The sequence below is a fragment of the Chlamydotis macqueenii genome, chromosome 1 (assembly GCF_036417535.1).
Source record: "Chlamydotis macqueenii isolate bChlMac1 chromosome 1, bChlMac1.mat, whole genome shotgun sequence".
NCBI classification, from domain to species: domain Eukaryota; kingdom Metazoa; phylum Chordata; class Aves; order Otidiformes; family Otididae; genus Chlamydotis; species Chlamydotis macqueenii.
This window is the reverse complement of record NC_141556.1, coordinates 132,052,851-132,069,847: the sequence shown is the minus strand read 5'-3', so window position 1 is coordinate 132,069,847 and position 16,997 is coordinate 132,052,851. Positions and strand designations below refer to the sequence as shown.

The following is a 16,997-nucleotide window of genomic DNA, read 5'->3' as shown; positions in this document are numbered from 1 at the left end:
GTAATGCTAACATAAAATGCTCGACCTTTATTTAATCTTAATCCCATTATCCTTTCCCCCATCATGACAATAAATCCCACTGAACTGCTATTTTCTTCCTGTGACTATGTGTAAAAGAATTCTATGGGAAGTACAAGGAAATACAGGACACTTTCAAAGAATTCATATATATACATATATATACACACACACACACATATATATATAAAACTCCATGCATAAAACCTGCGTAAGTTAAATCTGTTACCAGAGGATGAAAAATAACAAACAGTAAGAATAAAGAAATAACCTTACTGAACTGCATTTTTCTTTCTGTTTACATGCAGGATGAAAGATTAAGTCAACACATCTAGCAGGTGTTCTGGTATACAACCTCATACTTTAATTTTTTTTTTTTCCAGGATCATCTAACAGGAGCAGGATGCTTCTTTTAAAAAAAAAATTTCATAAAAGCAGAGATCTGACTAAAGATAAAAATCCTCTTATGTTTCCACATTTATAAATAAATATGTAACAGGACCACAAGGAAAATTGATGAGTTGCTCTCTAATATTTCTTCACAGAATAAGAATATATATGGACCTTGTCTGTCTTTAATTAATGTATGTTATTCTTCACTAAGCATGGTCTTGCTCAATTTTAGCCAAGTGTCTGGAATGCAAAATCCCCTTCTGTACAAGAAAAATTAGCAGTGATACTTTTTGATGAGTAACTCATTAGGAACAGCAGAAAGAGGTGGACAAAAAATAGAAAAGGGAATTTTGTCAGAGTGCACTATTCATTAGATTTAAGTATGTCCGTGTTTCTAGGATTATTTTCTCCTCTCTATGTAGACACCTGCACAATGTCTTCATATTAACTAAAAGCAGGAGGCAAGATCTATTAAAAGAACTTGCAAAAACTGTACTTAACTGTACCTGCAAAGACCTGTACTCAGGTCTTTTGTCACTCAAAGATGTTAAAAACGGGGAACAGGAATGCCCTCTTCTCACCATCTTCTCTTTGGCCTTCATTTTACACTTGATATAAGTAAATTAAGAGGCACTACTCAAAAATAGCGTTGTCAAGATTTTTCCCATACGAACTATAGCTATTCATAAAAGAAATTCAATCCTCCTGACCACAGAGGAGAAACTTCTCAGGCAAGAAATAAAATTGTATCAATCTTTCCAAATGAACAACCTATACCTGTCTTAATACATTGTATCAGCCTTTTAAAAACATTATAAAAATGAGAATACCAACAGCAAAACCGGTTTTTGCAACAGTTGAGGAAATAAGAGAGGACAGTTGCAGAAATGGCACAGAGGCAAGATCAAAATTCAAGAAATTCTGGTTTTGGTTCCATGTGTCACCCATAGTATCACAGTACCTTAAAAATCTAATTACATACATATATATTTTTAATCCTGTTGCAAGAAGCATGTTAGATAAAGCACTGCAAAATGTGAACAGATTCACTGCTTCTTTATGCCTCCATAATTTTTCAGAGCTTTGATACTTAAAAGATGAGCTTCATTCTCGCTTTTAAGTCAATATCTCTAAAAACAAACCGAAACACATCCATCTGCTTTCCAATGTCTTCTCCTCCTCCTCTCCTCTTTAAAAAAAAAAAAAAAAAAAAATTCAAGCAATTTGAAAAGCTCTACATCCTTCTAGGGGATCAAGTCACGGTCACTGATTAGCAAATGTATTTTCCTTGGAAAACCCAAACCTCACTAAATAAGCTAAGTAGAAAGGGAAACATCAGAGCAAATGTCACAAGTTAGTGACTTCAACTAATAATGATTTTTTTACAGTAGAGTACTCAAACTAGGAGAAGAAAAAAAAAAATCAATGGATCATGAGAAGGCTTAAGGAAAACAATACCAATTGCTCATTACTGGTAACATATAGCTACAGTCATGTCTTGGCAACATCAGCTACACAAAATAACACGCTACATGTAAATAAGCATACCTGTTCCTGTAGTAACCCCACAACAAAACACCAGTCTGAGCTTTCTACCGTTTTCCCCCTCACTGACACTGCTCTTCAGAGAACAGGCAGCTGCACAGAAAAATCACTGAATAATTCGCCAGAACTTGCCCATGTATATCTGAAGCAGAAATGTTGTTTGTTTGTTTTCAGAACCACCTAAAAGCTCCTACAGAAAAATGATGAGTGAATGGATTCCTTCCTTACTACCAACATCAGAGCTGTCAATGCTGTGCACAATACCTCAACTGTGGTTCGTGGTGGTCATAATTTCAGACTTCCAGTAGAGTAGTGTTAATACAAGCATAAAGAGCACCACTAATATTTTGCACAAAATATTTCAAAATACAGAGAAGGTTTTTGGAAGAGAAGGCTTTCCATGATTGCAACAAACTGAGGTTAACCCCACATATCCCAGGGGTTAAGCTCAGTATCCCGGCTGAGCATCCTCATCCTGAGCTCAGTATCCTCACCTCCCTGAAATCAAGCCCAAGATGTGCCTTTGTTGTGGTTAAAGTTTCTTCCCTTATCACCTTCCCTAAGCAATCAGGACCTCCACGGAGGCAACCACCATCAGCTTTACATTCCTTCCAGAGCTTCTAAAAAAAATAAATAAATAAATAAATAAAAATAAATTTAAAAAATTACAGTTTCATACACATTTCTTCCAACTCCTCCTAACATAGACTGTTTGCACTATCTCTGCCAAAATATACCTCTCTGTAGTCTACCCCTTGCCTCCACACTGGTGTACAAGGACACAGTTTAAAATGCTTTTGCAAACTTTCCCTCCCCATATGCATTTTTTTTTTACTACACTCACCCTGTCAAATAAAACTACTACACACCTTTCAGCTAACTATATTTCAGAGGATAAGACATGAAAGTAGTAAGGGAAATCTCCATCTTTCTCAACAGCTTACCGTATGTGCTTGGATTAACTTTCCGTCTCCTACACGTGTCTGTGCTGTACACAACAAACCTCACGCCTCCCGTCTGCAATTTGCTGTTCTGCCAACCACTTTAAAAAGCACATGCCCTCATGCTATAAGCAAAGTGTTAAAAGAGCTGCTGCTTCTCTATACTTAGCAGGCAATCTGTGTAGGAGATGAAAATATATACTATTTTCAAAGGCAAAAACTTTTAAGGATAGTTTACACAACACAAAACAGGACCTTAATTTTCCCTCCTTTATTTACACTGCCCTGAACTTTTAATCAAGAGCAACAGAACAAGGCTAAATATCAAGAATAGTTTTATAATGATTTTGAAAGCTCTTAAATCTGAAACTAAGTAGTTGTACATGGCCTCATATATCCCCTTCCCTTCAAATGTGCTGAAAAAATTTCCCTCGGGCATGTAAGGCTCTGACAGTGGGTTCCAGTTATGGCTCCTGTGAGAAGCACAGCTCAGCTAAGTAAGAGAAAAGGTGGGTTTTTTCAGGTAACTACTGCATATCCTTAACTATGTTAGTAACTGAAATCCTGAAACACTGAAGGACAGCATCTATGTGCTAGGAATCAATCTGATATTTGGTGGTGCTGTAGGTGGGCAGCAGAATCTCTTCTACTCTCTCCTAACCCTGAAATCCTCCATTAAAATTTTTCAGAAAAACAGCAAAGCTGCTACTGCTTTAGTGATATGATACACTTTATACTGTTAAATTCCTTCCTACTAAAGAAATTGTAGAAACCTATACCAGTAGAGTCACCATGTGCAGAGCCTCTGCAAAAAGAGCCACAGCAACATGTTGCCTGCTGCAGTTTCACTCCAGATGTGCCTGCAGTCTGGTGCCATAAATCCCACCACATCCAGAACGAAAAATCCAACACTTGCTAACAGCATTATGGCTGACATTTTCACTTCTTTCAGAAAGCCAGCAAGCTTGCATCTTTCTTCCTTGCAAAGAAAGCTCTCAAAGCAAGGAAAGTGAAGACTGTACCAGGTTTTTCATGGAAACTAATCACCAGTGACAGTTGTCTCTTCATTCACTATACAGTGCAAACAGGTGAAAAGCCTCGGTAACAAATCAACTCCAGTACATAAAACAAGAGCTTTGCCTGCTTAAATTACTTACTGGATTTGGAAACTGATAAATACTAGCAATTACCATGAGACAGTGCATTCTAAAATACACTAGCCAGAGCATTTACAACAAGAAATCTGAAAATTGCATACAATGATGCTCCATGTCAGTGATTCTTTCTTGGTTTTTTTTACTTTTAAAAATCATGGAAGTATGCATCCTGGACCAAAACATACCGGCAGGAAAAATATTTTTTTTGTTTAATTTCTTTTTTTTACACCAATTTTACTTTCAGGGTTGCTACATCAGGGGATGTGAACAAGAAGTGCAGTAGTTTTGGACATAAGCCCAGAAAACTAAACCTCATCAATGGTAATACTAGAACAACAGCAGTGGCTTATTCCACACTTAGTTGTATATTCAAAGAGATTTATCTTAACTTTTTCTAGTCAATACTTCTTGAAATGTAATAGCAACATTCACCCTGCAAATCCAGGAATCATACCAGGATACTTTTCAAAGTAAATTAGACATTTGAACTTTCATTCCCTCTTGACTAGCACTTACACAGAACCTGCACCAAGTTGAACAGAACCACGTCAAGCAGCAGCTGCTGTACTGCAGCACACCTACAGCAAAATAAAAGATTACAGGTGCTGTATCCCAGTACAAAAGACTGAGTCACAACATCCTTGGCTTCTGCAAGAGCAGGAACTTGCTGCTGCCAAGGGAGACTCAAGACTCCAGCATCCACTTCCGTTCTTTTCTCCTCTCCACTTCCATGTATCATGAACCAAGATACAGTTGCTCCTTCTTCAGATTGCTCAACAAGAAAGCTTCCTTGTTTGGACTATAATTGGTTGGTTTAATAAGAGGTTATCAGTCCACAAACCTTGCCTCACTGGAAAGATATGTTCATCAGATACAGCATTCCTAACAGAAGGCAGCTAACTAAAAAAAAATTTTACAATGAGGGTGGTGGAACACTGGAACAGGCTGCCCAGAGAGGTGATGGATGCCCCATCCCTGGAAACATTCAAGGCCAGGTTGGATGAGGCTCTGAGCAACCTGGTCTGGTTGGAGATGTCCCTGCTCCTTGGAGAGGGATTGGACTAGATGACCTTTGAAGGTCCCTTCCAACCCTAACTCTTCTATGATTCTGTGACTACAGAGCTCCTTGCCAGGACTGATTAGACGCAGACTAAGTGTGGTCAGATCAAAGTTCAGGACACACCCATACCAGAAAAGGCTTTTGTTTGATAGTGGCAATAGAAAGTAGTTCTGCTGAACAGAGCACTCTGTATCACCACGCACCCAGGCTGAAAGTCAGCACTTTCACAGGAATCCTGCACTCTTCTAGAATTTTGTTTCACATGTAGATACAAATCAAAAGATAGAGTCAGGGCTTGAAAAACCTGCCTACCCACAGTAAGTGAAAAAAGGAGAGGGATGAGTAGGTTGAGTTGGCTTAAGTAGCAGAAGCCAGTAAATATTTTGAAAGGGAAGAGGAGGAGTCAGAGTTGTAGCAAAAGTTGCATCCCCTCCTGTGCATGTAAAAGGAAAGCTTGGAAAAAGGAAGAGCAGGTCTACACACACAAGAAGGACAGCCTTCCTCTATGCTTCAACTGACAAGCAAGAGGAATGGATCCACCTGGGGTAGCAGGCAATGGAACAAAGAAAATTACAGGTATATCGTCACAAACAGCCAACTATATCCACCTTCTTTACCTCACTGAGAAGGACTAATGCTACCAGCAACAACAACAACAATCAGTAGAAAATTCAGCATCTAAACTTCTTACATGAGAACACAAATGGTATTTGAAATTAAGTTCTCCCAAACAAGCCAGCAAACATTCTGGTATTGCTTCTGTCCATAGGCAAGAGGACTATCTAAATGTAAGAGAGATTTTTGTCTTTGCTTTTAGTACCTTTTTACTGATGCACTGAACATTTCTGAATCAGAAAGAGAAAGTCAGCTACTACCAGAAGATGAAGAGATTCTTGTGCCTGATTAAACATTTGAAGACTCAGGGGCAGATTACTTCAGTATAATGTGCTTGGGTAAGTCCAGAACCAGGAGCCAAATCCCGCACCACCTTATCAAAGCAGTGATAGCTGATGCACACTGAAAGAGGTTCTCTCTCTACAAATTTGACATCATGAGCCCTTACAAGCTTGTGTAAGCGACAAATTCAATTCCCAGAGACCCCAAATTCTATACTCAATGGTTGTCACTCAAGCTCTACCTACAAATAAACATGTGCAGTCATTTATTTCACTGTTCTCTAAAAAGAGTACTTAGCATCTGCCAGACAACGCTGAAATAATCTTTTTACTGAGTGACACTTAACAACAACAAACTGGATTTTTTCTGGCGAGGCATGAAGTAATGGACTAGATTATATAGCTGGAACCAAAAAGCGGGGGTTGAATGCATTCAAATCTAGTTGGAGTTAAGGTTAGCTTTTAGCTGCTAAACAGTCATTCCATATTCCTTTAACAGTTTTCTTTCTTGGGACTTTTCAACTGTCCAATTTTATTAAGGACCGTACGTTATAATCAGCCTGAAATGCTGCTTCTTGGAATCAGCTCCAGCAGTTCTCGCCATTGGGACTGAAGGTCAGAACACAAAAATTGCATCTTCCAAGCACTACCTTATACCATCGGAGTTTTTGTCAGAGTTTCTCAAGATGTGTGCATCACCAGGAGATATCTGGATTCATTTCAGTGCATAATAGCCATTAGAAAACCATCCTGAGGACTTCTACCCCTCCACTTTGAGTCTATAACTTAAGCAAGTATATCACGCTGCAACATGTGTTAACCGATAGCTGCTGTGAAGACCAGAGAAAACATTCCTCAGCCTATTTGTTTTTTTGTTGCCTTTGATTTTCAAAGAGCTCTGATATGTGCTGAACAGTAATGCCTGAAGCAGAGGTTGAATAGCATGGAATGCATTTTTGTTTCCTTTCCACCTTTTTCCTCTTCCTTGTCTCTTTGCCTCCCCTGCAGCACCCACAGGAAAAACTGAAGAGCTACTTGAGCCCTCTGGGCTCCCACTGCAGGAGACAGGTGGGCTGGTGAGAGGTTGATCCTGCCAGAGCCCATCTGATGGGCCCAGCCTCCTCCTTGGCACCATGCTTTTGTCTCCCTCTGCTCCCGAGGCTGGATGGATTGGGATGAGCTCTGCCAGAGCACAAGAACGAATTACTGCATTGAGTGCAATTACAAAGCTGGAGTGAGGAACAGGCTAAAGCATGAGAAGAATATGTATATATATGATGGCAGATGTATCCAGCTCTTCTGGATACATCTCTAGCTCCTGGAACTGTATTTGTGGGACACTAGGAAACATACTGTATGCTTGCTGTGATCTTATACCCTTACCTCAATGCCTTCTTCTAGCCACCAGGGAAGACAGAGCAGTGAAGGAGATACTGTTCCTCTGCCTAAAGCGGCCATCCTTATGACCTTGTAGGCGAGGGTGAATGGATGAGAATGGGGAAGGAGGAAAACACCATTAGAGAGAAAAATAGAAAAACAACTTATAAAAATTGAAGAGTTCACCTAGTTGGGTGTCAGTTTATCAATAGCACAGGTGCACCATTATCAGCAAGCAGGCAACAGAAAAATCTATGCATTACAGAGATTTTACATCAATAGGGAATTCAGTGGTCTTCCAGGAGCACTACTGTGCTATTTTAAACACCTACTGAGTTGCTACATGGCCTGTAAGCTTGTCATTATGCTGTAGGGAGTATTCATCACAAGGAACCTTGGTTGCATGAAGACTTCCTTTACAGTCTCCAGTTTGTCTTCAGCATTACAAACGGACCAGTCATGACAAAAATTGGGTTTGAAAGTGAATGTGCCTGTACTGTGTAGCATGACTTTCAGTTCCATGCACATATCATTAGGACAACTTCATCACAGATTAAATATATTAACATTCATAGACAGGCTATTCTTTTTAAGACACCCTTTGGCAGTACAAGACTTAAAGGAAGACTGAATACGGGTAGTGAGTACAGTATAAGAACATAGATTACAAATCCTCACAGGAGAAAAACCAACCAAACCAACCAAATCAGTGAAAATATACTGCAATGAAGGGATGTGCAAAATTGCCCTTAGATCATAAAAAGTACTATGAAAAACAAACTCTTTGCATTTTCTGTAAATATCTCTCATAATCTGTGCAGTTATTTCTGTTTCAAATTTTCTTTCAGTTCTGTAACTTGACAATACCACAGAAATCCAACCTTTCTGCATAATACTTTCTCTAAACAACCTCTCCCCTATGCACCACTGAAATATTTTCATTCAGTGCCATAACCTGGCCTCAAAGAGCCATGAAACACATCCTGGACCACAACCCTGCAATCCAGCATCCTTGTCCAGAACCTCATCAAAAACTCATTTACGCCAAAGAAAGGTCACCTGTTTACTTCATTGCACCATTAAACCGCTTCCTATGACTGTTGAAAATCGCTGTGTTTACTTATAACCACAGCACTTAGCGCTACTAAACCCAGCAAACGTAATGGAAATACTTACATCTATTAATAGACCATTAAGCATATGGGGAAAAGATGCCCTGTGGCTGAAGCACAGTACTAAAAGTCAAGAAACTAAGGATAAAAGTAAAGCTGTACACCCTCTTCCCTTTAGGACAGGGAAAGGAGACCCAGCTCATCCATCATTTATTTTGGAAGCCATAACTTGCTCACTGTTTATCAACATTTTAAGAGCCCCAACAGCACGTTTCCAGTCCTCTCCCTCAGGTCTCTCCCCTGACACAGAGTGGGTACACACACACACGCACACAGGAGTGGATGAAAATGACTGCGGAGAGCAGGCAAGTCACCAACAACGGGAGAAGGAAAGTGCTTCCTCTTGGTTGCTACTACCCTCCTGAGGGAAGGGAAATTAAACCCCTTTACTTAAAATACGTAAAATCACAGTAATGATGTGCAGATAAACACAGTATTGTCCTCTTCTCCCTCCTGGGACAAAAGGAACGGCCCTTCTTGTGTGATCTGCCATGTAGCCTAGTTAGTGTGAAAAAATATTTTTATTTCATATGACTGGAATTTTTTCAAAACGAGATTTATCCTACTTCCAATTGAATTCTATACTGGAAGTTTATTCCAACTCAACAATCAAGGCTAGTTTATTCAGACTGGAGTGCTCCTCAAATTATCACTTGATTTACTGCTTAGGCAAAAAAGCAGCAGTGCTCTCGCTGGCCGGGCAGTGGGAGACCCCTTCAGCACTCTTGCTGTAGTTAAAACCAGGCATGCCGCACTGTCTTAGGAAAACTTTTATCTTTGTTTTTTTGATCAAAGCCACCTTAAGAATTTCAGTATTCCACCACACCTACAACCAAAATTAATTGCAAACTAGAAATATCTGAATGAACATTTTGCCTAAATAAAGAAGAGCTCTCCTAGCTTCTGCTTCGCATGAGACAAGTAATTTGATAATTCATATGGATTGAACCAAGCAAGGCATACTTCCAGATCTTACCTAATTGAAACAAAACCACAATATGTCCTCCAGCATCTGGCATTAAAACAGACAAAACATTCAAACACACTAGTATTACTACTATTTTCTTGAAGAATTTTTGAGATCATTTTACAGTGGCATCCACAAACTGATACACCGTATCATGTATTTTTATCCAACACGTTATCTTCCATCCTATCAAAACCTCAGGTAGAAGTCAAAAATTCTAGAGTCTCATTTTATTTATTAAAATCACTACAAGGAAAAAAAAGAGTATCTAAGATAAATTATTCAACAAAGGAAAGTATATTTATGAAGCTTCATATACTTTCTTCTTCTAAAATGGGTGGATGCACAATGCACCAATGATGGTGCTAAGATTACGGGGCATAAAATCCACCTCTCTTTTTGCGCAAGCAGATGCATTAATGTGCATGTGGAGCCAAGACGCTGCCAGCTCTGGCATCAAGGACCAACTCAGACAGCACCTCAGACTAAAATGCTCATCATATCAAACCACGTTAATGCATATTCAGTGGACTGGTCCTCTTGGAAGGCAAATGCAAGCACACAGGAATGACTTCACAAAACAATAGATGTAATTATTAGTGAAGAGGCTGATTTTAAAAGCTTGAACAAATTTCATCTATTTCTGTACTCAAAGTGCAGAAAAAGGAGAGTTTCCAGATTTTTCACACACCTGAAAAAGGATTTGAATGCCTAAATCTGCATCAAACATGTACCTACTCTTGTAAAGGAAAACAGAAAGCTCAAAAAGTTAAATATTATATGATGCACAGGAAACAATCTCTTCTGTTAAATCGCTACAAGAAATTCAGCTCAACACCTTTTTTTTCAAATTATCCCACAAATTGATAAAAGCACACATGCCTAACACTGGAATACAAAAAGTTGCAGTTTCCATATTGTAGAGGAATTAATTTAACAAAAGCAAAACATTAATAAGAGAAGTTTGCTACTGGCACCTTTATTTATGCCAAGAAAAAAGAACATGAAACCAAACAGAACGAACAAAATTTCGCACACTGAGAAACAAACAGTTTAAAGCAAAAGTACTTCTAAGCAAGCAGCTACTACAACACAACTGTGCAGACCCTCCACAACATCGGGAATACTTCTAGTCATCACTGCTTTGGACATTCTCACTGAAAAGCAGCTAAAAAGCAAAGAGGAGCCTACCCGCTATGTAACTGAAGTTTACGCAAAGATCACAGAAATGCTTTATCAATCTCAGCAAAGTAGATGTTTGTCTGCAGCACCTTAATGCCACAAGAACGGTCAGCCTCCTCTTGATCAAAGGAAAACAGGCACAAACACATGAAAGCAGTAGCAAAAACCTCCAGATATTCGAATGCAGAAGAGAAACCGATGTCTCAGAATTTAGGGCAAAACATTTCCACAAAGTTTGATCTGACATTTGGCAAGCAGAAATTATATATGCAGATAATACAGTAACAAAAAACAAGCACACACTTGTAGCACACACAACTTTGTATCACAGAGATAGATAAATAGATAAGGAAAAGTGTAACTACTGTGAATAATTCATTTAAGAGTTACATGAAGAAAATAAAGAAGAAAACTAAGATGTGACCAACAGGCATTTTGATATCTTTATTACATCTGCAGGAAGCCTGAAATGTATGTGCATTATGTATGTACATACACAGAAGACAGTGCAAAAGCAGAATTAATTCTATATAAACCATTTTGATTACAATTTAACTGCAACAAGAAGTACTTTACTAAGATTCTTACAACAGTCAGACTCGCAGAGAACACTACGTGCTAGGATTTTAGGCTCTTGACAGTTTCACGATACAAATGAAGAAAAGAGTGTATTATTTGAATGACAGACAAAGTCTGGCAGATGTGTTACAGTATTTTAAATAACATAATAATCTTGAGGGGTTTTTTTCCCCCATCTTAACGGTTAGACAGACTTCCACTTTGTGAAACCCACTTACCTCTTATCTTTACACCCCCACACATCATCATTCATCATTGTGGAGATAAAGCACAGTGAAAGGTATTTCTAAATAGCCTATCTAAAGTCAGTCCTGGGTAATACTGTGCTGTAAAATACCTCTGTGATTAGCCAAGGTTTCAAGCCACTTTTTTTCACGGAGTAAGCTGCTTGAACACAAGCATATTGGAAAAACTAACACATACCATATTCTTACATGCACCAATTCTAACCGTAGAAAATACACAAGTAATACAACAAGTTGTGATGGAAATATCAAACAAGTCAATTACAGCAAAATAACTCTGAAGTTATCTAAATGGCAGAAACCATGCAGTTAAAAAAAATAATAAAAATAAATCTGTTGCAGTACTGAAAGAACTTCGCTTTTGATTACTGCAATAACCTTGGCTGAGTTACAGCATTAGCACTCCTACCATTATTTAAGCATATTATCCAGATTTTCCCTCTCAGCCAGCAGGAGAGATTCACAAGAAAGTTAAATTTGGGTGTTAACATAAATGTATTTAACATACTTACTGACCCGAATCACTGTACCAGAATACACTGAGAACTGAGTATAACCTGTCATGCACACATCACCTGGAAGGTAACTGTGTCAAACAGGACCTAGAAGATACACAGACCTTACTAAACTCAAAGTTATCAGGCTGGGAACAACTGTGAGAGTCAATTAAAGGACAATGATGGAAACAGGGAGCAGACAACTTGAGCTGGTTTCTACTCCACGCAGTTAGCATTCCCATAATTTGCACTAGTTTCCTGATCAGCTGTATCCCCCCTCCCCCCCAGCCTGTACAGTCCAGTTATTTACAGAAATTCTATACAAACAACACTTTAAAAAAAACAAACAAACAAAAAAATCCACAACACACAAGTGGATATAGAACTTAAACTGAGAACGACTGCTTCTAGATCAGCTCAACAGCTTGAGTCAGTCCTAAATGAAGGGTGGAAAACTGCAATGCCCTGTCAGAGGGCTGGTGCAAAAAACAGATTTCAGGAGGAGTGGTCAAGATAACTGGAACAGAGAAGAGCCAAACAAGCCCCTCAACAGTACTGACACTGGGACCTTCTCGCAGAGGTGAAACACACAAGAAGAAAATAACGTTTTGTTTTGTTTTTTTTTTTTTTAAATCACCTGAACAGTCCAGAATTAAAGAATTAAAAGACTTGCTCTTACTTTTCTGTAGCTTTAAAATGCATTTGTAATGAACGGGAGATATTAATAAGATTTTTAAAACATTTCCCTGTCGGTTTTGCTCCGCACACATTAAAAGACCGATAACCATGAAAGTTATAATTGTATTTTATTTATTCATGAGACAAAAAGCCTTACTACATAAATCTTCATGCAGTATCAACATGCAGGATATATAGTTTCATTTACATTAAATATGTACACGCTCCTTCAATTAGCATGTCTAGAAATAATTATCTAATATAAAAAGCATCCCTGCTGCCTTTCCACTGCTACAGATACACCAGCCACCAAAGCAAATGGAGGTATGTGACACTATACAACAATGTCTTACAAACACTAAAGTTTTCAGATGCTTCACTTAGCTGATGCGTGCATTTCAAGCGACAGGCATTCCTTCTATTTCTGCGACTTTGGAATTCAAAGGCAAGATATTTTTCTTCAGTACAATTTAATGAAACTTAGTTGGAAAGGGATCTGACTCTTTTTTTTTGACAGGACAGAGGCCAAGTCTGTCAGTGTTACAATGTTTTAAATAATAAAACAATAACCTTGAAAGGATGCAATGTATTAAAATGTTCTGAACTAAAACCAAGACTTGCAAATGGTAACATCACATGAAAAGCAGAACAGGAATTAACCTTGGGGATAAACAACCTTGAAATCCCATATATGAGAGAAAATAATATAGTACAAAAAAAAAAAGTATACTTTCGTTAAATCATTCTGGTTGATAAGAAATCAGTTGGAAAAGCACTGCTATCAAGAAGAAAAAAAACACATAGTATTTTTTAAAAAAATACACACATTAATTCCTTTCACAAAAACTGTTTTTGTGATATACAGTCTAAGTTGGCACATCACGTAATTTTTTCTTAAATCCTTTTAGGGCTGATCAAGTTTTCTATAAGAAGAAAAAAAAATATATTTTGCTTTGAAAACAGAAGTGTTCAGTATTTCAGTCTCTCAGAACATACGTTAAGCAAATTTCACTGGGCAGCAAAAGAGAAGATGAGAGATTAAATACTGAGCAGCTTGTCCTTCAAATGCTATTTAGTCACTACCGTTACTACAGATGGCAGCAGCAATAACGCCTACATTTTGGTCACCTAATGCTCTCCCTGACAAAAAGATTCCTGCTATATCTTCTCAGGCTGTAGCATCTCTATTGTTTGCTGCATGCCTTTGATTTTTGGCAAAAGGATACACTTGAGTTCTGCAATACTGTTTGCTTGTGCCACAGAATTTTGCTCCTTTTTTTCAGAATTATAAACCACTGAACAATAGTCTCTTCCCTAGAAGAGAAGAGATGCAAATACCTTCCTTCACTGCAGGCTTGTTTGTTACAGTTTGATCTGGGCAAACAGTCTGAAGTGGTGGACATGCGAAATCTGGCGCCTCACTTTCACTGCCATCCCAGCAATACCCTCAGCATTGGAGGACTCTAGAGATCAAAACTTAGACGCTGCCAGAGAACTTCAGGTTTGGGAAGGGGGACAGTGGCTGCAGCCACCACCTGTTGCTGGGGCAGCACCCCTTTGGGAGGCAACATAGTCAGAAGGAGCACTTTACTTTAGAACACGGAGGCAAGATTCTTCCTACCCCTATGAACAAGATGAGGACTTCAGGACTAAGATACAAACACGTGAACTAAGAGAGCATCATTTCCACATCCATGCTAACAATTGGTATTAGTAGCTGTTGTGCTTGCTACAAAATTGGATTGGTAGGTTGGGTCCCAGGGGGGGTGGGGGGGGAGGAGAAAAGAAAAAAAAAGAAAAAAAAAGTCTCATTCTCTGCTGCAACAGATCCAAATGCCATCCACACTGCTGTCTGTAAAACATACCACACACACAATCTTTTACACCACATCATATACTACCTTCTAGAAGCCAATGCAAATAAAATAACAGATTTGGCTGAGACCACCCTGTACTGCCATGCTTAGGCATTAGTGTTCAAATGTTTATGCTTGACCACAAGTGATTATATCTGTCCATCCCTGACCATGCTCTACAACACATGACCCCCCATTCGTATCATCATCTCAACTAAACCACATGTTGCCTTTTCTATGGATTCCCAGTCTCATAAAGCGTGAAAAATAGATGATGTCCTGGTCTATACAATAAGTAAAACTTTTTTTTGCAACATTTGCCTCTGAAGCTGGAAAGTAGAAAAACACAAGAAGAAAAACATCTGAGAAGAGTGCAAGCAAATACTGGGCAAGTTTCCTCACGCTTTAGAGAGGAGGCAAAAAAAATGAAGCCACAAATATAAATTCTGAGTGTTGATTGTTTTTCTCCCTTCTCCTCCATGTGAAACATGAGAAAAAAAAAAAAAAATGGAGACCTAAGCCCTAGAAGTGCTTGACTGCTCAACTGCAACGGCTCACAGTGGGAGTCGTGACTGCTGAGCACAGGAGGAGGGCGAGGAACCACAAACACAGGCGTTCCCAGCTCCCGCCTTGGCTCCTCAGACAGTGTTACCTCAGACAAGTCAAAGACTCAGATTCATCTTCCCACTCTGTAAGTTTGGGATAAAAACATTTCCTTATCTCCCAAAGCAATTGTAAAGCCACTTTTGGAAACTACAGTGGCTTAGGACAACAGGGAAGTTAATTCCCTCTTACACCCCAGGTTTAGATGGTTTGCCATCCACAAAGCAAAGGCTCCATATCAGCTAATTAAGGTAAAAGTATAATGAGCAGCTGCCTCACCCCTTAATCACCACTCATCTCGTACATCGAACTGCCAAGAGGTCACATGAAGAAAAAGCATCCAGACCCACCCTAACACCTACACGAGGCCAGGACCACCAGCCTTGGCCCTAACACCTCCTGGCACCCGGGGGACTCGATCCCACCCCACACGCCGCTCCACGCACCACAGCAGGCTCCACCGCATCTCATGCACCCTTTTCACCCTCAGAAATTAAAAGTTACGTACTTCAAGCAGCGGGGGAGGGAGGGGGGACGGGACACCTTAACAGGAGCCGTGCCTACATAAGGGCTCGGAGTGAGGCGTTGACGCCCGATACCAGCTCAACCAGTTTGCTGCCCGGGTTGGCCAACCCGCACCGGCAGGCCCGGGCACCGCTGAAAATGAGGTTTATAAATCGCTCCCTCCCCGCTCTCCACTTTGGGGCAAAACCACGCTGCCGCCCTCCCCGGCAGCACCGCCGGCGGCCAGGGAAATCGCGGCGGCACACGCAGCTGCCGTGCGAGCCCGACCCGCCGCACAAAGCCGCCTCACGGCAAACACCTCCCGCACCACAAAGGCGGGACCGGGCGGCGGGGGAAGGGGCACGCCGGCGGCCTCGGGCGAGACCCACTCTCCGTATCGTCCCCCCTCCACCCCGCAGCCGCCAACCGCCGGCGCCCCCCGGGGATAACCCGCCACATCCCGCCGCGGAGCTGGGGCTGCCCCCCCGCTCCGCGCCCCCATGGCCACCCCGGGCTCGGCCCGAGATGGCGCCCGGACCCTCCCGCCGCCGCGCCGGCCGGCACCTGCCGGGCGGAGAGGGGAGCGACCTTCGCCTGCCGCCCCCTGGGGCTCCGGTAGCCGCAGACCGGCCCGGGCCAGGGCAGGAAGGGACGGGACGGCGCCGGGGGCAGCCGAGAGAGGACGAGCTTGCCGTCCTCCGGCGCATCGCGGGGCCGCAGCCTCATCCCCTACCTGTCGCCCGCGGGTAGCTGCGCGCAGCCCCCGGCTCCGCCATCTTCCTCGACCGGTGGCCACCCACCGCTGCGTCCTCCTTCTGCTGCTGCCGCTGCTGCCGCCGGCTCGGCTCGGCTCGGCTCGGCTCCCCTCCGCTCCGCGGCGCCCCGCAGCCACCGCACAGGCGCACTGCCCGCCCCGCGGCACCTGACACGGGGCGGCGGGCGGGGAGGAGCGGGAGCGGGGCCGGGCACGGCGGCCGACGACGGCTCCTCGCCCGGTGCCGCCTGCGCGAAGAGGGGGCGACTCCCGCCCCGCCAGGTGCTGCCGCTGCTCCGCCCCGCGGCGCTGAGGGCGGGGTGCGGTGCGGTGCGGGGGAGGGTCCCGCCGGTGGTCACCCGGTAGAGCCTCGCCCGGCCCTAGTCCCCTGTTGCACCCCCGCCGCCTCGGGGAGCGCGGCCTCTTAAAGTCTGGAAAAATCTGGAAAAACCTTTTATCTCGAAGAGCCAAACAACGTGCCCCCCGGCTTTCCGGCAGGCCCTGCCGTTTTTTCCCCCAGGTTTTTCCAGATTTTTCCAGACTTTTCCCTCTAGGAGGTTGTGTGCGCTGTTG

General features: G+C 41.7%; 1 protein-coding gene across 1 annotated transcript in view; it reads right to left on the bottom strand.

Moving 5' to 3' along the window:
- The window catches only part of MAP7D2 (MAP7 domain containing 2), an 84,341-nt gene extending 67,692 nt beyond the window's left edge, over positions 1-16,649 (bottom strand). The window contains exon 1 of the mRNA XM_086767389.1: positions 16,404-16,649. Within this exon, the coding sequence (XP_086623515.1) occupies positions 16,404-16,446 (43 nt within the window). The 5' untranslated portion in view covers positions 16,447-16,649. The remainder of the gene's footprint in view (positions 1-16,403) is intronic.
- Positions 16,650-16,997: the final 348 nt, after the last annotated feature.